The sequence below is a fragment of the Caloenas nicobarica genome, chromosome 2 (assembly GCF_036013445.1).
Source record: "Caloenas nicobarica isolate bCalNic1 chromosome 2, bCalNic1.hap1, whole genome shotgun sequence".
Lineage (NCBI taxonomy): Eukaryota > Metazoa > Chordata > Aves > Columbiformes > Columbidae > Caloenas > Caloenas nicobarica.
Window position 1 is genome coordinate 14,736,480 of NC_088246.1, and position 22,444 is coordinate 14,758,923.

Here is a 22,444-nt window from a genome sequence, read left to right on the forward strand (position 1 = left end):
CACTTTTATTTTGGAAATCTCGTACTGTCTGGGCTACATTGGAAAAGAAGTCCTTAAAGTAGCTTATACGTTTTAAAACAGATACTGAAATGGCATTATGTGGTATTTCCCACCTCTATTTTGAAATGAGAGTTTTCCCCCAAACTAATGGAAGTAACTACGGCATACCACAGCCATGCAAGCTTTGTGTTTTTCACTTCGACTCAAGAAAACACACCTTATTACAAATTACTTGTTGATACAGATTTAGAGATAACTTTCCTAATACTTGAGCAATGACAGCTACTCACAATTTGTGTTATCTAGTAGTGTATGACCATGCCTAATTTAAAGCCATCAGCTGACTCCTAACACTCAACCTTTCCCTTACAGATCATTTTTAGACCAGCTATAAATCTGACAAACGGTGAGCTATTAAGAAACTAAGTTAGCGCTGCTTTAGCAAAAACGCTTGGCCTTTCACTGCTTTGAAACTGCAAACTGAGATTCAAAAAACATTCTGTCTGTGTAAACATTTCTTCTCACCTACTTCCCTCCTTCCTTCTTCCCTCCTCCCAGAGTGCTTATGCACAGCAAACTCTTTTCAGTGGCTGCCATCCTGATTTGAGTTAAAGCAGAGACAAGTCTATATACTTCTCATTACAGACACTGAGCTCGGCTTTGAAGAGCTCTGAAACACACAGATAATGTACTAAAACATCTTTCTAATAATTTGTTATTAGTTCTTATAAAAATGGGGTGCACCAGTAGACTGAAAAGGTGACTCTCTGAATGCACGAGCCGCTGGGGCTGGACAGGGTGCTGGGCCATCTTGTCCAGACTGGGCTTTTGCCAAGGTTGGACCAGATGATCCTTGTGGTCCCTTCCAACCTGGTGTTCTATGATTCTATGAGGCACCTGGCCCCTCTGGCTCCATCCCAGCACCAATTCCAGCTGCAGCCCTTCCAGCACGGCTCTCCCACGCACGGCAGCTCTGGCAAGGGCACCGTGGAAAGTGTGCGTGGGATGTGACCCAGCCCTGGACGTATAGATGATGCAAACCCTGGGCACTTCAGCCAATACATGTAATATCTGCTAACCAACCAAACAAAAAACCAAAACACTTGACTATTTAGTGAAATGAGCATTCATTTTAGTATTTGTAAACATTAAGATCTTAATTGTGGTTATTCTTACTACAGTTTCTTTTATTACTGTTGGAATTTGGTCTTAATATGACTTAGAAGTATCCAGCCAGATATCACAACTCTCTACGCTGTTACAACATGCACTTCTTATGAATACCATCAGAAAAAGAGAGATGAAAAACGGAAATTTATCTTTGCAAGTAAAAGTCTTAGATTTTTAACATCTTTTAAACGAACTCAGCAGAATACAAACGGAGGAAAAGAAAAAAAGCCCCAAAACACTTATTTTGAATAGCAATAAATAAGTGGATGATCATCTTACGGTTATTAGTGTCACAACATTTTTTTTTCCTGCCTTACATGTCCGTTTACTGTCTGTACAGAGAACTAGCATGACAGTAAATGTTGCTGAAGTGAATACATGCAGGCTCATTGGATGTGGGGTTGTTCGTCAAGTCATACATTTAAATATTCTGCAGGTCTGTTTTCATCACCATGCATGATCATCCAGTGGCACAATACACTCCAACCAGAAAACGAAAATAATTTATGTCTTCTATGTAAGCAACTGTCAAGTAGACCTCATGCCATCTATTAGCATCCACCATGTTTAGATACAATGCAAAACCACAAACTTTAGGTAATTTATTAGAGAATTTTCCATCCCCCTCATATACACAGATCTTGGCATTCAGAGACAAAGATAAACATACTGCACTCACATGTCTTCAACCGTGATATCTTTCAGGATCTGGCAGTAATCCACGTTCCACACTGCCTGGTCATCCCAAACTTTGGATGCCAGCAGAATTGCACCCAGTACAATTCGCTTCCAGTTTGCTGGACAAATATCTATCTCTGCATAAGTTAAAAGTCTTTCAAGGTATACCTGTGGAAACACATTAAAATCAAGACTTAATCTATTTTGCTATTAAGTAGAAATGAAAAACAAAATTCTTCTCAAACTCATTCCAGAAATTTTAAACTCGTAATCTGCTCTCAAGAAGATTCTTTTATAAAAGCTGTAGATTTAAATACACACATTTATGCCAAGCTCAAGACTGGATGTAATAAATTCATATTTTAGTTGGCCTTTGCCTTCTGATCATATTAACAGAAACAAACTTCTCATTTTTCTATTTGTAACTGTTGCTAATATAGCCACATGTTGGAATGAACTCAAATGATAGCTTAAATAAATTATTAAATTAATAATGTAAACAAATGAAATGCTAATTACTAACGAGGAAAGCAAGGGTATGCTACCAGTAATAGTTACTAGCTATCATACAAACAACTATAGGTGTAATTTATGGGTAATTTATCAGATATGGCATCACATCACAAAGGGCCACTCTGGCGAGCCTGTGTGAAGAGGTTCTATAGACACCTATAGCGTGGATAGAACAACAGTTACCAGAGAAACAGCAGGCTGAACAGAGAGGAAAGTACATGCTAAGAAGGTAATTAATTCGTAATAGTGTCCTCTGGAGGACCTACAAGAACTGGTAAGCTCAGGACACCAGTCTGGCCCAACCCGTCCAAGGCCACCAGCATAGCCCAGGCCTCAGCCCAGAGGGTGGTGGCTACAACTTGCCAAGACTACAGGGTTATATGAGCACATCTGATGAAACAAGGGACCCTGGAGGGACTTTCTGAACACCTACCAATGAGCTGCTGGGGTGGGGGGTGCAGTATGACCCCATTTCCAAACACAGAGCCAGGCTGGCCCCCCCAACTGATGCTCCAGCCACTATGGGAGAATACGTGAGGGATCCACGGGACCGAGTAAGTAAACACGCTGTGTGAATAGTTACCTGCTATCGGTAACAGCAACTCAATTACATCAATAACAACAGATTGATAAACAAAACACATATTAAGAAATACCAGTTGTGGGTGATCTGTGTGGCCACCTACTCCCTGTTAGAGAAAGGGAAATCACAATTATGAATATTTACTTGCGAGATAAACAAAACTGAATACTTCTGCAATCCAAAACATTTAAACAGTTTATGTACTAGCTGAGCAGACACAATAGATCTCCTGCAGATTGATTAAGCTAATGCTTATTGGCACCTAATCAAATAATACGCAAAGAATAGCTAGTATCTTTGAAAAAATACTCAAAGAATAGCTAATACATAAAAAAATAAAATCAAATAATACCCGAAGAAGAGCTAGTACATCAAAAATTCAATGCTGGTAAGGATTCGAGGGGATGGGGAAACGGTGACCTTAGGGGGAAACTTTAAAACCGAGAACAGCTCACTGGTGATTTCTATAAGGATTTGCACTCCTACAAGCACACAGAGCTCCTGCGGTGGTCTGTGCTTCTTGAAAGGTATAGCATTAGTAGAAAATATGATTCAATTAATAATAATAATTAATATCTTTTGAAGTCCATTTATTTTTATGGATGCACAATAACATCAAGGCCTATTACATCCTTCATCTAGTTTTGTTCATTAATTTTCCCAATTGTGATATGAACACGTAATTAGAGCTTGGCAACAAGATCATAAAAAACAGTAGACGGCTGTTGTATAATCTAAAGTTTTGCAGAAGAAAAATTATTTTATGAAAGAAATATTAAATATCTGAATACATGTACACAGTCCACAAAATGAACCATCTCACAGTATAAACGGCATCCTGAGCAAGAAAATCATGGGAAAAAAATTCAAACCACACAATATTAGACAACTTTTGTCTGAAGTGGCCACCAGAAAGGTCTTAACTCTTACTGAAGGAAAATAAAACTCAAGTTACAGTGGCTGTAGTGGTCACTAATAAAGTCATATGACAATTAATTCATGTTTTAAAAGTACACAATTTTCTGTCCTCAGTAGACTACCTCTCCCAAGAGCAATTTCTCAGTTCACTCTGAGGTTGTTTCAAACAAGTTTCACTTCTGTCAATGATTCAAGGAAAATGAGATGCAGTAATTTATTCAGTAAATTCTGCTCTGATTCGGATGGAAACTTTTGTTACCGCCTTCACTGGCAGCAGGCAGTGAACCTGTTCCGTGGTGGGGTTTCTCACCAGTGGAACCACTTGCTATGCACGAAGGAGCAGAACTTGAAACTGAAAAGTGCTTCAACATGACAACATGGACACATTTATTAAACCCAACAATTAGTCCTGATATGCTACTCTATAAAAATACAGGTTTGCATTTACTGAAGAATAACCTATTATTTGTATCTTGTTACAGATCTTGTATCTTCTTCACTGCATTGAGACAAAAAGCTATTAGGCGGTGATGTGGGTTGGTAGTTACAAGAGTCTTCACTGACTGACAGAAACTAGCAGGAGATTTTATGAGATACTTTGATCAAAGTACAATATACATGCAGAATATAATACCTACTTGAAAGGCTGCATATTTTATAAAGACAGAAGACTGCCTGGGACTCTGAGGGACCAGCATTTTGTTTTGAATTTTAAATACCTACGGATATTCTTCTACAGATGCTGAAGGAAATTCACTTCTGCTCTAGCAGAAGAAATACATGGCCACTAAGGAAACTGAAAATATTCCTTTAAGATATTTAGGTTTTAAAACAATGTTGAAGTTTTTTACTTAGCAATTTAAAACATTTTTGAAGAGGTATTATGACTGATTTATAGATAAATACTGAAACTCACAAAACATTTAGAAAATATTTATCCCAAGTTTTGGGGATACCTTCAAATACCTTCAAATAAATACTAGACTAACTTTAAACAAGTAACAACAACTAAGTTATAAAAAGAGAGTACATACAAAATGGTAAATGCATAGAGATCTTATTTGGAAAAGCAACGTCTCATAGATACTACCAATGCCAAAATAATTTCAATGAATTTTCAAAATTATATAATACTCAAAAAATCTGAATAGTTACAGTATGTTGAATATTACAGACTGATCAAATGAAAACAAAAAAGGCTCAGTAAAAGGGCTTTGGCTTTCCCACTCCCCAAAGGGTTCTCCATTTTTCTTGTGTTAATGAGGAATTAACCTTAACCTTGTTTCAGACACTTTGTTGAACTCAATCTACGTCATTAGGCACAAAAAGACAGGCATAATAAACATTCTAAAACCTCTGTGAAAACAAAGTTATACTCATCTATTAAGTCACAATATTTACAACATGAGACCTCACAGATAAACTGTAGATTTTTCAGGTTTTTTCTTAAAAAACAAGAAATGTGTAGGTAGCAAGATATGATAAAACGAAAACTGAATTTTTCAAGAAGCCAGATGCCAGACTGCTGAACACACCATTTCCCCTTTAGCTTTGATTTGCCCCAGCCTGCCACTCTAATGCTGAAGAAAACAATGACATTTTCCTATAACACTGTAAATCAAAATATCACTAATTGTTCAAAATTTCATTTTCCTTCACAAGAAAGGCAAAATGCTATTTAAGTACAAAATTACAAATTCCAAATTATGTGTCAAGCCCATTATTAAAAACAGATTTTGACTTTTTAGTTAGAACCTCAGTCTGAAAAGATTTTGATGTATAAAATTTTGTATTGGGAGTTTTGCCTAGGAAGTCTTCCCAAGTGGTGCATGAATTGAAAATAAACTGTACAGTTTAAATGCTTTGAGAAACTAAAATTAAGTCCATAAAAATAAGCAAAGGATCACTCCAAGGCAAGGGTTCATGACAGAAACTGAAACAAGAGTGTGTAATTGGGTGGATAAGAAGAGTGGTGGAGACTCAAGAGACTCACGTCTCCTCTGCACGGTCCAAAAACAAACGCTGACCAAGCCACAGAAACACCCAGCTCAGGAAAAAGGTGGCACATGGATCTCACCAGCATCCGCACTCCCTGCATGCAGTTTTAGTAGATTTTGAATTACTATCCCACATCTATAGATACACAAAGCATACAACCCCCCTCCAAACAGTGTCCTTTCTTATGCGCAGCTCTAGTGTAGAAAGAGAGAGAAAAAAGAAAAGGGAAAAAAAAAAAAGAAAACAGAGGAAAGGTTCTGTTGTGGGCTCAAATTCAGAGAAGAAAAAGTAAACTGATAAGAACAGTAAGAATGACATTGCAAGGAAAGACATAAAGGAGAATAATTCTTAACAGATGAACTTACACCTAAGTAAAAAGGGAGAGAGTAAATCAACATGCTGTGTGAATAGTTACCTGCTATTGATAACAGGAGCTCAATTACATTAATAACAACAGATTGATAAACAAAACGAGTTCTAAGAAAGACTGCTACTACCTTCCCACCAGCATATACTTGAGAAATCAGCTTTAAAATTAAATAGGAGCTTAATAAGACACTATTCATATACTACCTTTTTTATCATATTTGAGCACCTGATATCTCACCAGGAGAAAGGTGCTTAGTGTGGCTCCTGGTTCCTTTCCTGAAAATGCCTTACAAGACAGCACTTTGTTTTGCGTACTTGCTGTTGGCTCCCTGACTCAGCCTTGGGTTTTAAGTGTATGTGTTCAAGTAGGAGAACACAGAAAAAGAACAAGCCTCACAGCAAACATTTGTAAAAGCTTATCGAAATCCTCAGCCAATGTGGGAATTAACTGCAATCAGGACTTGTCTCCCAGAGATACGCCTCTGCTGTCACATTAGTGTAGTTCTTCAACTGGCAGTCAAGCCCACTCAGGTACACACACAGTCTTCGTTCTGGCTCTCTCTAGCTCTAGTTTGGAGAGAACCAGGTGACTCTGTACACAGTGAAATTTAGGCGGAGGAAAAGCTGGTACAAACCTGAGCTCTCGCCCTACTGATAGAGAGTATCCTCATAACAGCAGCACGCACACAGCCAAGTGAGCTCTGTCTCCTACGCAAACATGAGAAAGTCCACTATTGCTGACAAGTGGAGCTGTCAACCACTGGTTTTAACCTCAGAGCATTTCAATATATTAGGCCCAGGCCATAGTAACAGCCCCAGCACTAAGATTTTGACATTGATGGGACACCAGAGTAAAAAGGAGAGGTAGCGGCTGCCGGCGCTGCCGAAGGGGATGGATGCTGCTGGCTGCTGCAAAGATGTGCTGAATCAGGGCGGCTTTTGGAGAGGGGCCAGGTGGCTCCCAGCCTGTCTGAAGGGGAGGGCTGGGGGTGGTTAGTCACTACGCTACTCACCCCCAACAAACTCGTGGCTGGTGGGAGAACACCACCTGCCTTTGCTGGCAAAAGCAAGCGAGCCTTCCCACACGCAGGAGGGCATGCTCCACCTCAGTTAGGAAAAAAAAAAACAACAGAAAAAAGAAAAAAAATCACTGAAAACACTGAATGCCATTTGTATGCAATTATGACTATACATTGAATAATGTCTTAAACACGGGGGTCATTTTCTTAAACAATGGGTTTTGTATCAAACAGACACGGCATTCCGTGTGTACTATGCAGTTCAGCATATTCATGTGTTGTAATGCATTTCACTGGCTTAATCTTCAAAAGCAAAACACTTTATACATTTTCTTTAGGACTAGCTGCTCTAAAGTCATATGAGAAAGCTGAAGTTTAAAAGCTCACTGTAGAAATGAATACTGTAACTTGCATCCCAAAATGCTGGAAGAAATTTAATTACCTTAAAAGACCAAAAAATGCAGAAGCAACAATGTGAGAAACACTTCTTTTTTTTTAAACAAAAGTCTGAAAAGCTAATCTCCTCTGGATTATTTTGGCAGGTGTTCCTTTATAGAATCAGAACTAATAAAAGATAAAATGAGCTTTTAGCATCTAGAAGACATAAGTTAAAATAAATGCTACCATTTGCGGGCACCCACTTTTAACAGCTGTATCCATACTTAAAAATGGAACTAAAGCTTAAAACAAATTGAAGCTGTTATACCAATGTTAATTTCTACTTTAATTTAATTTATCCTTTGCAGTGCCTCTTCTGCAAGTAAGCTTTTGTAGCAAAATTTGAGTGCTTCCCTACTGAACATTCAAAATTTTGATTCCAAAAAGACAACAGATTTCTTTTGCCTGAATTCAACACCTAGCTCTCCTCAAACACTTCAACAGCTTCCAAGAGCAATCTTTATCACGCCCATCATTACCCACTTACTTCTATGACTGTATGTTTATAGATATATTTTTTTTTACAGAATGCTAACAAGACTATTTAAATAAAAGATTAATGTTACTCATATGTTATTAGCAGAAACTCTCAGTGGCTTCAGTCAAACAACATACCATTCTGATTTCTTCTCACCTTGCAAAGAAATATAGCTCAGTATTAATAACAACAACACTACAATCTTCAAAACTTATTTGTAACACAATTCAATTCCTAGCTGAAATGAAAATGCAATTCTGATCTGGAAAATACTAATGGACATTGGTTCATCAATACATTTTACTTACAAACTCAATATCTCAGAGTCTGACACCCCCATTATTATTAGTTTACTGTGTTTGGGAACAAACCACGTGGTTTTAGATGACTGTCAGTCTAACAAGTTTTGATGGACAACACTCGCACCTCATTGGAGACATTTTAATAACTTGAGCACACGTCAGAAGATACACTGCACAGAGTTAAGATTTCAGAAGAGCAATATTGGATTATTATTTTCCATTTCTTTCCATAGACTTGCACCAAGATTTTGCAATGATTGACCTTTATACTTGGAACATCAGCAAATTATTATTTAATCATAAGTTAAGCCAATCGGGTAACTTGGCTTCCAAAACTATTTCAGGTCCAGCAGAGGTACAGAAATCATTTGTTTCAGCACATATCTTGAGTTCATAAACCTGCCAGACCCAAAATGACTCCACGCTGAGATGGTCTGGATGCCTCTGATCTTTATTCCCAGGACTTGGTCTTGCAATAGCTTGGCTTAACCACCCACTGTCACCACTAGTCCTGGGGAGCTTTTTTATCCAGAACCATAACATGGCACAAACTAGCAGGATCAGCAACAGCATCCAAGATCCAGCAAGGCCACTGCTGAGCCAGAACTAATCCCTGGGGTGTTTATTTGCAGTTGGGTGAATCCATCCTGAACTTCCCAAGTGTCTGATAGTAACCACAGCATCTGATGTTGTCCCAGTTATCTAGTATGTCCTGCCTCCCATGATCCTGGATAGCAGAGAGTTGGTTACACAACATCCCAATCAACAGAACATAAATCTGTTTGAATAAACTGAAAACTAAAGATAGCACTGAAGAGTTCAGTTTTAATTAGTGCGAAACAGCATCTCATTTCTTCCATCTCAGAGGACATTATAGCGTACTTCGTTTATTATATAATACTCTCAAGTCGAAAAAAAAGTTAAAATATCAGTAGAGGTTTATCTCCTCTTTATTTTCCATTCAAGAGGATAGCTACCAAATATGAGAGTGTCAATTCATTTCATTTCAATATTTCATAATCCAAAGGAACACTCAAATTTTATTAAAATCTTACCATGGGGTTCTTATAGAAGTTTTGATTCTCTTTGTTACTTCATTTTGAAGCTGTTCAACTTTAACCTCCAATATTCTACTGATACCTCTTATCACACTAGAGTTGTAGTCTAAGCACCCAGATACTGTAATTCTTTTTTTAGACTTCCCTAGAACAGTGGAGCAGGTTTTCTATGGAGGTTCTGAAATTTCCATCCTTGGAGAAATTCAGAACTCAGCTGGGCAGGCCCTGATCAGCCTGACCCAGCTGGTCGTGCTTTGAGCAGAGGCCAGACCAGGTGTGACCTCCAGAGGTCCCTTCCAACCTTAGTATTGAACGATCCCATCTGTCTGCAGTGCTGCGGTTCCCCATGGTGCAACACGGCAAGGGCTGAAGTTGTGTGTTGTCTCCAAGGAGGTTCAGTGGGAGTCTCAGCACACTGAAGAACAGGCAATCACCAAGGAATATCACTGACATTCCTAGAACAGTTCCAAATTTTGAAGCAGAAACAAGAGTAAAGCATTAGCTTTTCACATGCTGTTTTTATATTGTTATATGTCAAATTCCATTTCTATTTTACCATTTCTATTTTAGTGGCTTTAATTATTTCTCACCTGGTTTACATTGACAGAAAGGAGATGATGGTTTTGGTATTTTAATTGCCATAATTGAGAATCTACAAATGAACATGTATTTGCTAAAACCTCATTCCCTCCCTTTCTCATTTAGACTCCATATGAACTCACTAAGTAACTCACATAATAAGTTGTACCAGCACAGAATAACTAACAAAGACAGTTTCCATCCCAACACACTACAAAGAAATACACAGTCCTGTCACTTTAATGAGAAAACTTCGGTGTGTCACAATGCCTTGAAACTAAAAAGATATTTGTACAGAAAAAAATTATAACTGGTAGTGGGTCCCATATAGCCAAATTACAGCTCTAATCTAATCACTAAATTGCCATATGCTCTGTTCTAAGCAATCAGCCAGTTCCCTACCACGATTCTCCAGAAATAACTGTGCTTTGCAGTTGCCCAGCTGGGCATTTAAAATGTTCCACAAAGGTCTGGTGCCATCCGTTTGGTGGAAAAGGACATCACATCATCGTGGTCCTTGCATATTCATCTGATTTTTATTTTTGAGACCAAATGTTGAAAAAGAGTAACAAACGCAGTCACAAAACTCTGAAAATGTGAACAACTGCAAAGTACCATTGCAGATACTTATAAGCAGCACTAAAGGAACCGAGAGAAAAGTCACACATCTCCATGTTTGCCCCCTATTTCACTCATTTTAAGACAAAAATCTGTAATACATATAAAATGCATTCAAGCTATTAAGCAATATCAGCTTTCCAATCTAAAACTGGGATCAGTATTCATTCTTTGCCCACACAGAAGCCCTTAGAGATGCATCAAAAACCAGATAGCCATTCTTTGAATGAATGTCCTCTTCTCTTGGGGATTAAAAAAAAAAAACCAGCCTCCCCCTAGCTTCGATGTTGTCTTCTAATAAAGCGCATATCCCAGTAACCCTAAAGCAAGACTTTACTGGGAGATGTACAGGTGCTAACCGATAATGGTGCCTGTATTGTATATTAGACTGTAGTCAAAAGATGAGAATGGCCCTAAAACCAGGGATCAGAATCTGAGTCTTCTGCTCCCACCAGTGCCCAAAGCACAGGCACGAAGCCTGTGCTCCTCTGGCCCTTCTCCAGAGGGTGCCCTGACCCTCACCCAGCTGCCAGGGGGCTCAGGATTCACAGCACAGCTGGAGAGACCTTCTCTCTGCACCTGGAAGACCTTCTGCAGATGTGGCAAAGTGGTGGGTTTCATCCACCTCCCAGGGAACACTTGAAGCCCAGGACAAAGGTGGCCACCAAGCTGGATATACACAACTCTTCTCATGGATTTCTTATGGGAGGTAGAGTACAGCTTCAGTGCTTTGCCTCACCCACCCAACTGCACTCACAACCCCTTACGGTCGCTGGATGGAGAGTGACAGCTTTCAAACCAGGCAATGAACAGCACTTTGCGTTGTACTCTGAAATCTTCAAGAGCCTGCACCTTCCATGAGCTGCATAAAGATCAGAAGTTACACTGGCCCAGCTGACAGGACCTCTGCTGCAGATCAAGTGTGTCTATGGACTCTGGTCACTTTCTTCTGTGTTTCGGTTACTTTTAAACAAATATCAGATTATTGATGCTTCAATTGAAATATGAAAAAAAAACAGGTATTTTATCAGCATTTAAAAGTACAAATATCCCAGTGAAAGGAAACAAATTAAAAGCTTTCTCCTTTCCTCCAAACACACAGAAAACAAAATTCTCCTCAAATACTATAATTTTCACAACACAGTTCAACAATTTTCTCTCTCTACCTAGTTGCTGCAAATGTGACTGCAGAGTAGAGTAAGAACTCAGGAACATCTGACTGGATTAATTAAATCCCTATTTTTCATAAGGAGAATTTATTCTTGCATACTTCCGATTTCAAATTTCCTAATATCAAATCCTCTCAGTCACAGTATGAACTTTGTAACATATTTCAAAGGCACATTCCTCTCAACTTCACAGAAATAATTCAGCTCACGTACTGTGTGTATTTACATATCATCATACCTGATCAGTCTGTAGCATATTTGCCTATTTGCGTATTTTCAAATGCAAAATGTATCCTCTCTGAAACTACTGTGGACACTGAACTGTATTAGGAGCCTGAGATGTGGCCTATTTGCACAAAACTCAGAAAGTCATAGCAAGGCAAAGCAGAAAATTTGGACCATTCTCTTCTTCAGGTCTACTTAACAGGGTTGGTTTGTTTCTACAGAATGAAAGAAGCATAAATATTTAATTTCCATGACATGCAAACACTGTGTTGTTTTCCTGTTGGTATGGATAATCCTCCTGCTCACAGTTTTATTTGCTATCTAATTAATAGATTAATTTAAGTACAACTTGTCTCCTCTGCACTTGAGGAGACGGTGAAGAAACAGATATTTTTCAGTTTTAGCAAGAGTGGGAACACTCTGGGTCGAGAGAGAAGCATATGCACTATTTTCCTCACAAAGTCAGGTCACAGAGTATAGTTCAGCTGCTCACTGTGACACAAAAAATATATTTGCAAGACTTTAAATCAGCAACACAATTCTGAAAACTAATTTAATTCTTATGGTATTATCTTATAAATAAATAATGTGAATTGGTATTTAATTGTTTCAACCTGAGATTTTAATTTTTCACCTATCTGTATGGGAAATCTCTTGGCAGCTCTGGAGGCTGTGTGAAAATTAAATTTTTTGTTTAATTATAAATTGGTTTTGCTGTAATAGTGGAGGCTTTAATTGAAATATTTTAATTAAGTGCTTGAAGCAATACAATGCTGGCTTTTTGCTGGAGATTAGCTTAACTAACAGTCTGGAGTATCACATTTACTCAGCTCCTGTGCTGAACACACAGACTGCTATATAACCAATTGTGACTGCTGCTTCTGCCTGGCTAATGGCATGTAAAGAGACAAACAGTGACTGCATTCAACTGCACACCTTAGACCATGTTAATAATCTGGTCAGTAAAAAGGGGTGGTTAGGACTCTTTAAAAATACTCAGAGTGAGCGAAAGAAAGATAATAGTCGTAGCATCTTGTTCAGAATGCACTGTGATCTCCACAGATCCACTTCCTGCCTCCTGGCAGCCTCCCAGGGGGGACAAGTGGCAGCCAGGGCTATCAGATTGCTCTCCGACGGGTGGCCAGATGACGGCAGAACATAAGGTCCAGCGGGGAATGCTGTGCTCTGCTCCTCCAGACGGGGTATCGAAATTGAAAGCACTTGGAGGGGTCATAAATAGCAATATCAACACTGTTAAGATTTCAGGAGTGTGGGGAGGGGAGAAGGGTCAATTGTTTTTTCACAGGTTTGTTTCCACATTTTGAACATTTCAGAATCAACACGATCTGTCCCTGGGGCTCCTCCTGATGACACGAACAAATAAAGAAATAGGAGCTACAAGTACAGAGGAAACTGAGAACAGCAGCAGCAGGATTTCATACTTAGAAATCACTATTATCAAAAACCTGAAGCTTTCTGGAAAGAGGGCTCAGGCAGGTGCCATTATCCTGCAAACATGGGCATGTATAGCAGAACAGGAATGCTGACCACCTGCACCGAATCTGTCTGCAAACATCTGCATGGTTGCTTTGAGAGCCAGGCAATGAAAGAGTTTATCAGTTCTCCTGTGTTGGGCAAAAAACTCAAGCCACCTGAGGTTTCAAGACCTAACGGCTATGGAAAATGCCTCTGCAATATAACAAATGAGTTGAAAACTTTTATACTTCATTGCAGATCACACCAGAAGAGTTACTTGCAGGGAAACCACATGAGAACCATACGAGGCAAGAAGTAGTTACAAATGAAAGATATTGAAATATATGTCTGCATTAACAAGATTTGTGGGGAAGAACCTCCCATGCATTGCAATAACAGGACGATATTGTTATTAAAAAAGCCCTCTTCCTTTCTACTAAATAGTGTCCTCCATTGATCAAATACCCTAAGATCAAACAACACATAACTACAACAAGGTTACACTGCATTTGACAGTGGATTAATTAAATTACACAAGAACATACTGATTCACACAACGTATCTTGCCTCCAGCGGAAAACACTTAGGAAGAAAAGGGAGAAGGACAAGTACTTAGCGCAATTATGTAAAAGAGACAGACAAAATGTCATTTCAGAAAACAAGTAATGGCTGGGTCAATTAACTAGGTAGAATAATACTTCAAAATGCAAGGGTGGAGCACTGCAGGGTGTTTCTTGCCCTATTTCTCTCGTATCCCTGTTCTGTACTGGCTAGTACAATTCATTCTGACTGTATGAAGGAGAAAAGCCTGCCACCTAATCTTAGAAGCCAAGGGAGAGAGATTAAGAGAGGAAATGAGTAGGTCTGGGCTTCAAAATCCACCTTCTCCAATTTCCCCTTCTTCAATCTCAAGTGCCTAACAAAGCTGTTATGAAACCACATGTTGTAGGGGGAAAAAAACCCAACCCAAACACAACACATTTCATTTGTTTAAAATCTCCTGAATCAAGAACATGGCCAAAATTGTGCCTGAAAGCTGGAGAGGCTTGTCGGAGTTGGCAAGATAAAAAATTCAGGAAAACGAAGAAATTCTCAGCTGGTGGAGAGCAGTTTAGCTCCTTTAATCCACACTGCTGTGCTGAGCCACACCAGCTGAAAATCCGAACCTTCTTTTGTGTCATGCTATTTTTAAGTAGCTAAACTTCAGCCTTGAGTACAATTGTTCAATCCTATGACGTGGTCCTGAAAGGCAAGTACAGTGCAAGTAAAAAAACAGCCATCACCAACACATGCTAGTCACTCACCAAATCCTTCATGTGCCCATCAATTCTTATTAGTGCTATTAAATTACATACAGCTGTTCCCAAGTCTCTGCTGGGAGCTGCAATGATACACAGCAAACCTCCCCAAAGTGGAAGCCTTTCTGTTTTTAACATTCCCTCCCGTTCAGACCACTTCTGCTACCTGCATTTTCTACTAGGTACCCTCGTGGCCTGTAACGCTATCGCTCTGCGAGGGCAAGACGCAACCTGGCTTTTGCGTTACCCAATCTCTTCTTCCATCGCTTACTCTCCCAGTGAAAATGAACTGTAGTATCTCTTCCCATCAAGAAATTCCCTTGGTCTCCATGGTGAGAAAAAATTCTCTGGCAGCACCTAGATCTATTAAATCACACAAAGCCAAGCTTTGGGAACAAAACTGGGTCTGTCAGCTGGCTGATGTAATCTCGCAGACACTCACCAGGGTGACAATGGCACATTCAGCAGTCAGTTGAGCAGCACTGAACAACGTCCGAACAAAGCGGTAAATCTGTTTCTGCTCCGGGTCATGTTTGTCATAATCTGGTGGCACTTCGGATTTCTAAGGAAGAAATACTTCCAAATAGGTGACTGAAACAAAACGAAGCAGACAGAAAGAAAGACAGTTCACATGAAAGGGAAGAAGAGGCAGATAAACTTACCGAAAGGGGATGAAGGTTTTCATCAAAAATATCTAAGAGCATTCTTCCATCTGTGTCCCTAAAAGGTATTAAAACCAAAGTAGTGTCATTATCTGAACACGACAGCACACAGCTCTCACAGAAAACAAGTGCAGTGTTAAAACTCCAAAACTCATGCTGCAGGGTGCTTAGAAACACTGCAGAAATGGGATTTTCAAATAGAAGTTGGACCTATCCTTCCATAAGGTTCACATGTAATATGAAATCCATATCATGAAGCTTGCTAAAATTTTTAGCTCTCAATCCCCAAGATACACAGCTTTTGTGCTCTCTACTGTGAGGCGTTTTCACAGCCTAAGAGGTACTACTATACACTTATAATAAAATCAGCCCAGCTTACTCTCCTTTTCTTAACTTCATCATGTTAATATTTGCAATCTCTTAATTCCTCCTCCTCCTACTCCTCCTGCTCCTTTATTGTCAACATCATGAACATTTACAAATATGCAACACTATTTTTACAGTTATCCTTTAGTTAATACATATGCACTTCACTTTTTAATTATTTGGAAAACCTTATCCTCCTAATGAGTTCTGAAAGCAAAAAGGAGTACATACAAAATGCAGGAGTACAGACAAAATAATATTCCTGTTCATTGGTTTTATTTGCTATTTCTCTCTCAGATCCCTCAAGATCAGCATGCAAGTTGATGCAGCTTCACAAGCCTAACATCCAGTATGCAATATAAGATTTTTGCTGTGTGTCATCTTGGCAGGAACATTAACAACCACAAAAGCGAGTGGTGTAACAGTACCAGTTAGAACTGGACACTTTCTAGACAGATGCATCCATGTGACCCAGTTATTACAATCTCATCTTTATGTATAGCATCACTGGTACTTTGGTCATGGAGTTCTTAAGACAGAAACCACTGAATATGTTTTGTCTCTTTACTCAACAGCACGTGTCTCTCAGAGCATGCAAACACGAGGTTTACAGTGGATTCATGTCGACAAAATGTACTTATTAGCAGCTAACATTTAAACCTCAACATTTGAAGGTGACATTTTTTCTGCTTTCTTGCTAACACTGGAAATAAACGCCTTTTTTTTTTTTTTTTAAGTAGTGCTTAAATTAAAACAACAACAAAAAACCCCAGATTGAGATAATTACAAGAGAGAGAGAGAGATGAGTTTTCTTCGTTATTAGAACAAATTCACATTGTTATCTTTCAGAAATGAACCATCTACTAATTGATCTAAGCACTTTTCATGTTTAGTTTGTTGGTATTTATTTTATTTACTGATTTAGCAAGTTGACCAATGCTTATGCATTCCTCTGAAAACAAGACAGGTGTAGTCTTTTACCACTTGTTGAATAGCTCACTACAACAAAAGCTGCAGAGAGCAAATCAATAGCACAATGACAGGAGACAATGGGAAATGAAAGAATGCTAACTAGAATGTTACCATCATATGAAATATGGGAAACATATGAAGGAATATCCTATTTCACATATAGTTTCTCAAAAAAATGGGATTGGTGAGAGTTTGGAATCTTAGGAAGCAATTTAGTTTTAAGCTTAGTCCACAGAACAAATAAATATTGTCTGGAAACAATACTCTGCCAAAGCAGGTGCTTGACTCATTCTCTGCCAAAATCAACCTTGAGTCTATAGAAATTACAGTGGTTTCTTACTCCCAGCCCCCCATAATGAACCAAAATCTACCACATACGTCAACAACTTCCTTTTCACGTATAATGGCAGGAAACAGAACACATGTTTTGCTATCTCTGTTTCAGCAGCAAGTACAACTGAATAATGTTATCACATTGTCCCTCCGTCCCTAAATCAGAGACAACCGCAGACAGAACAGTCACTTCACATCCTTCATTTAGGAGCCGTTAATTGACGTACACGAGCCTGCTACCGCATCCGCGCCGAGACCGCCCGTGGAGCGCGGCCGCGGGCACGGTCACCGCACACCTGCCCACCCCAGAGAGCTTCGGGGGGAGAAGCAGCAACCGGTTCCTCCAGAATAAATCCCCTCTCCATCTCAAAAGCGAAAGGACAGATAGCAAGTTTCCCAAGAAGATAACAGTCAGAATGTATTCGTTTCCAAGACACTGGCATGGGACTTGTTATTTTATAAAGGTTTAGCCTCTCCGTCTACTACTTGTGGATCAAATTTGTTTGCATCAAGTTCTGTTAAGACCACGAACGGGCGTATTTTACTGCAAACAGAAATCAGCTCCATGGCAATCAGCACAAAGCGAGTCTGGATTCCTTTGGCTCTGGATTCCTCCTGCTTGACTGTGAGCTCCTACTGAAGTTTCTCACCCTCTGGAGTCCCTAACGCACCCCATCCTCCTGAGCCTTTGATTCAGCTGGCATGATACTTAATAGAGCGCTTAAGAATAACTTATTTCCACAAAACTTTAGAGTATGACTATCTTTGAGATGTCTATTATTTAGTCAACTGTAGTAAAAATTGACTAGTTAGCCAAACTAACCCTGTAAGGATGCAGGAAAGGGGAAAAAGGGAACACAGATGGATAAGCAAGTAATTCAAGCATGACCACTAACACCTCATTTCCTGGGAAATGAGATTAAAAGTTTGCAAAAATATTTCAATCCAACTTTAGCTTTAAGTATTGCCATGTTTCAGTCCAAGGCCAACCGACATCCTGGAAAGTCTTCTAAGAGCTTTCAGCAGGGATCAAGCTCTAAGCCTTTCTGCCCTTGTGCACTTCTAAAGGTTTCTCTTTAGATGTCAGTCTTGTCTCAAGGAGTGTGATGGATTCCAGTGACCTGAAACATGGTCCCGAATGACGTACCAGCTTAACTTTAAATTTATCAGTAATTCCTTTTGTTCTAGTCAGACTTCTCACAGTCCAGAAGAAAAAACATGTAAGTGGCTTGTTAGATTGAGATCTAAGCCAAGTTCTCTGAAAAGACACATTGAAAAGCCATGGACACAGAAGTATTTATATAATCTCTTGTTAGAGATGTCAAGAAATACTATTTTATGATAACATGAAATGAGAACGTGGAATTTAAGATACAAAAGCACAATTCAACATGAAGAAAGCTAATTCATGTACCAAGTTATTTTTTAGAGAACCTATTTTCTACTCTATTTTAATCAACTTGACTGATCAGAGATCTAGCACATACTGCAACAGAGAAGATAAGCCAGGACTTGCTCTGTTTCTGAGGCATCTTGAACTACATCTATTCACAATGTCTTTCTTACGGGGTAATTTAGGGGTTTTTATTTCAAAATTATTAACATTAACTGTGTAAATCAGTGATCAGTTATCTTTATAAAGGTGTAGCCTCAAAAAATAAATCTGAAAGACACTATCCAGGTTTCTCTGTATGTAATCGCAAGATACACAACAATGCAGAAGCGTCCAGTGCACATAAAACCAAACATCAAGTCATCCAAGTTTTTCAATGCTGAACTGTACTTCCAGATTCTTATGGTATGTAATCCTCCAATTTGTATTTTTCTAAGCAATGTAATATACATAAAAATACAAAAGAATACAGTTCTAATTTCTGACATGGGAAATAAGAAAACTACTACCCAAAAACATTTTGAAAGAAACAGTGCATGGATTTTTAGGGTTTGAGCAGTTGATTTGAGTAAAGATATATTCAGTACAAGATTTAATTATTCACATACCTGTTTTTGATGTGGTAATATATTGCAAGAGCTACACTGTAAAGAAAAATAGAGAGTTAATATCTCAGGACTGTCAAATTATATTATTTATCATATTAACAAGCACATTTAAAACCTAGCACAATGCATGACAAAAACTATGCTCAACAGCCCATTTCTTCTGTTTATTGTTAGATACTAGGAAAACTGCTGTAAATAGTTCTATACTATTTCTTCCGCACATTCCAAGTACATTCTTTTCAGTAGTAATGAAGAATCCCCAAAAAATACTCATATTCCACATAACGAGTTGCATATACCTTCCATTTAATGCCCTGCTCTGCTAAAGTCCATGCTAAAACTCCTACTGCCTTCCAAGGTTGCAGATAAGGCATCACTTGGACATTCTCTTTATTGTTTGCTAATACTGCCAGGCTAACGTGAAATATTTTCAACACCAATGGCTTTGGGTTTTGTATTTAAATCCATGAACTTTTGGCTGTCTTTCTAAGTAGTTACTAACATACATACTCAAATATCAGGCTCCTACGGTTTTATGGCACCAAGTTACTTATTTTAACTCAGGAACACCGACTCCCTGAATAACTTAGTGCATTATGCATTTCCCATGTTGTCAACCACACACTCAAGTACCTCTGTTTACATTCTGCACAAAGACAAAATGCATCCTTATATTCACAGAAAGCTAAGATTTTAATTACGTATACAACTAATTGATCTCATTCACAATTGAGACTGAAGACAATTAAGACATGGCTTCTCATGGTTATTCTGCTTCCAACTCACGACTCCAGCGTCGCCGAAGGACAGATGCTCTACACATGACAGAGCTTTACTGCGGGATGAAGCAGAACCAGCAGCCCCTGCTTGTTTGGCAGCATAAACCTTAGTCAAAGCTAAAGGGGAAGGAGGAGGGAGTTCACTGATTCTATTTGTTGATAGTTTGTTTTGTCAGTGATTCACTGTAAGATGTTTATGTCTTGTACTGACGCAAAAGTCCCCCACTTTTCTTTCCATAAAAGGCCTTTTAAAAGAGTCAATTGCTTGCTCTGTAATTTTATTCCAGAATTTTTTTTACACAAAAACTGACACACTGTGTGTTATGAAAACAATGCGTTGGAGCTACCCCATTAGTAGAATTTTAAATTATTTCAGGTTTGGTTATTTTGCCCCCTTCCTCCCCCCTTTTTTTTTTGAACAGCTACGTAGCAGAAAATATTTTTTCTTAGTTGCAAGTAAATACAATTTACTAACTTTGTATGAGCATTATAGCTTTTACCTGGCTGCATTGTAAGATTTTAGATCATAAATGCTTTTTAAATTTGATTTTTTCTATAGAGACATATTTAAGGAAATAAGAGATACTGTGTACCATGGATATTTAAAGGATGCAGTCCTCACTAAACAGAAAAAAATATTTATGAATGAATTTAATTTGACTGAAAGCTATTCACAAAATGAATTACTCCTAAAATTCAATTTTAAATTATGTCCTTAGGAACACACTTGCAGCTCCAGTTCGCTTATGAAAAAAGATGCAAGAATCTACGTGCAGAGCTCTGCTTGATGCCCATATGGTTGCTTTTGTAACAAAATGTCAAATTAATTTTATAATATATTTACTATTTAGAAATCTATATCAGAATCTGAAAGCCTTTCAGTGCTGTAATAGATTAACCCAGATCCAAGTTCCACTGTGCTTTGCACAGGCTGGGTCAGCCGGCACTCACTCCGTGTGCAGGGAAGGAGCTTATGGAGCTTCCAACACCCTGCCCAGGCCACCCCACCGATGCTGCAGATCTCTGGTAGATGCACTAATATTTTAAAGATACCAGTGCACAACACGACCCAGGAGAAATAAATAAGCTGGCCAAAACACACCCCTCATTGATTTACCGATGTGCAACAGTCGTTTATCTGCAAAGACTGCCAGGATAAGGGCAAGAAATGAAGTTGTACTACCAAAGCAATAATCCTGCAACCTCACCACCCTTAAATTTGTTAAATGTGCAGCCAGACGGGAGAGAAGAGGAGGAAAAGGCCTCATGGGCCAGAGTCCAGCTTCTCACCCCACACAACCCCTTTGCAAACCCTCTGACCCCCTGCAGCCGCCAGCCCTTGGCCCCAGCCCCGCACACCTCCCTGCGCCGACCCAGCGCCGGCTCCTCCATCCTGACCCAGCACCCACTCCTCCCCTCAGCTCCCACCCCCCAAGCAACCCCAGTCGCCCCTGAACGTCACCACCTCGCTCCCCCCCAGCTCGTCTATCTGGCTCCCCTTTCTCCAGGCTGCTGCTGGCCGCTGTGGCCCACTGAAAATGCTGCTCGGCTGCTGCAGCCAACTGAACCCATCTCTTCTTTCCACGGGCAGTCTCAGTTCTGATGCAAAAAGGGACATGAAACCCACCCAGAAGGCTGCACTTAGAAAAATCTCCATGCAAAGGATTTTAGACCAGAAGACTATGAGATTCCAGAAGGAAAAAACAAACAACAACAACAAAAAACCCACAAAGCTTTCCGGTGTTCATCTGAATTATTTTTAAGTTACTAGTTAAAGAAACCTGAGGAAAAGCAGGACTATATTTCAGGTAGAAATAGCTGATGAGGAATTAGGTGGCAGTCTGACTGCAAATCCCTCCACTCTCCACTCCTTTCTTTTTTCCTTAAACAGAAAAATTAAGAATGTGTTTTAGTGACCACCAGCATTACGAACTGCTTTGGATGTGTTAGCCTGAATACATTTGCCTCTCATGTAAATATCTGTGTAGCACTGATTTTGTCTTAATAAATTTTTGCATTTGAGTATACGAAGGTAACCATCCTACAAACAACTCAAGAGAGTATATCAGCAATCATAATAAACAAACAGCATAAAATGCCTGAGCATTTGTTTTCTCATTTTTTCCCCTTACAATACCCTATAGCAATATCCTATAAATATCAATTTCATTTCTCTCCAAATGTAAAAAGGCACCAGTGAAACCTGAAATGATCATCTGAGACATCACCCAAGGGCAAGCTCATGTGTGCTCCACATACAAAGCTCCCCACTGCTGTGTAATAAACTGCCAGTGCCCTTGTACTCAATAAGGAAATGAATCTGGAGGCAATTTATTTCCATTTCAAACAGAAAACTGGAAGGAAAGCTTAGCAAATGAGCATTTTTTCCTGAACAGGAAAGAGCTCTTCACTTTCAGATAGTTCCAAAATTCTGAATAAATA

General features: G+C 39.1%; 1 protein-coding gene across 3 annotated transcripts in view; it reads right to left on the bottom strand.

The window, feature by feature from the left end:
* The window catches only part of CCNY (cyclin Y), a 124,605-nt gene that overhangs the window by 11,865 nt on the left and 90,296 nt on the right, over positions 1-22,444 (bottom strand). For all 3 annotated transcript variants that reach the window (XM_065628000.1, XM_065628001.1, XM_065628002.1), the window contains 4 exons: positions 19,224-19,259; positions 15,552-15,609; positions 15,332-15,451; positions 1,850-2,016 (listed from right to left, as the gene is read on the bottom strand). In XM_065628000.1, the coding sequence (XP_065484072.1) occupies positions 1,850-2,016; positions 15,332-15,451; positions 15,552-15,609; positions 19,224-19,259 (381 nt within the window). The remainder of the gene's footprint in view (positions 1-1,849; positions 2,017-15,331; positions 15,452-15,551; positions 15,610-19,223; positions 19,260-22,444) is intronic.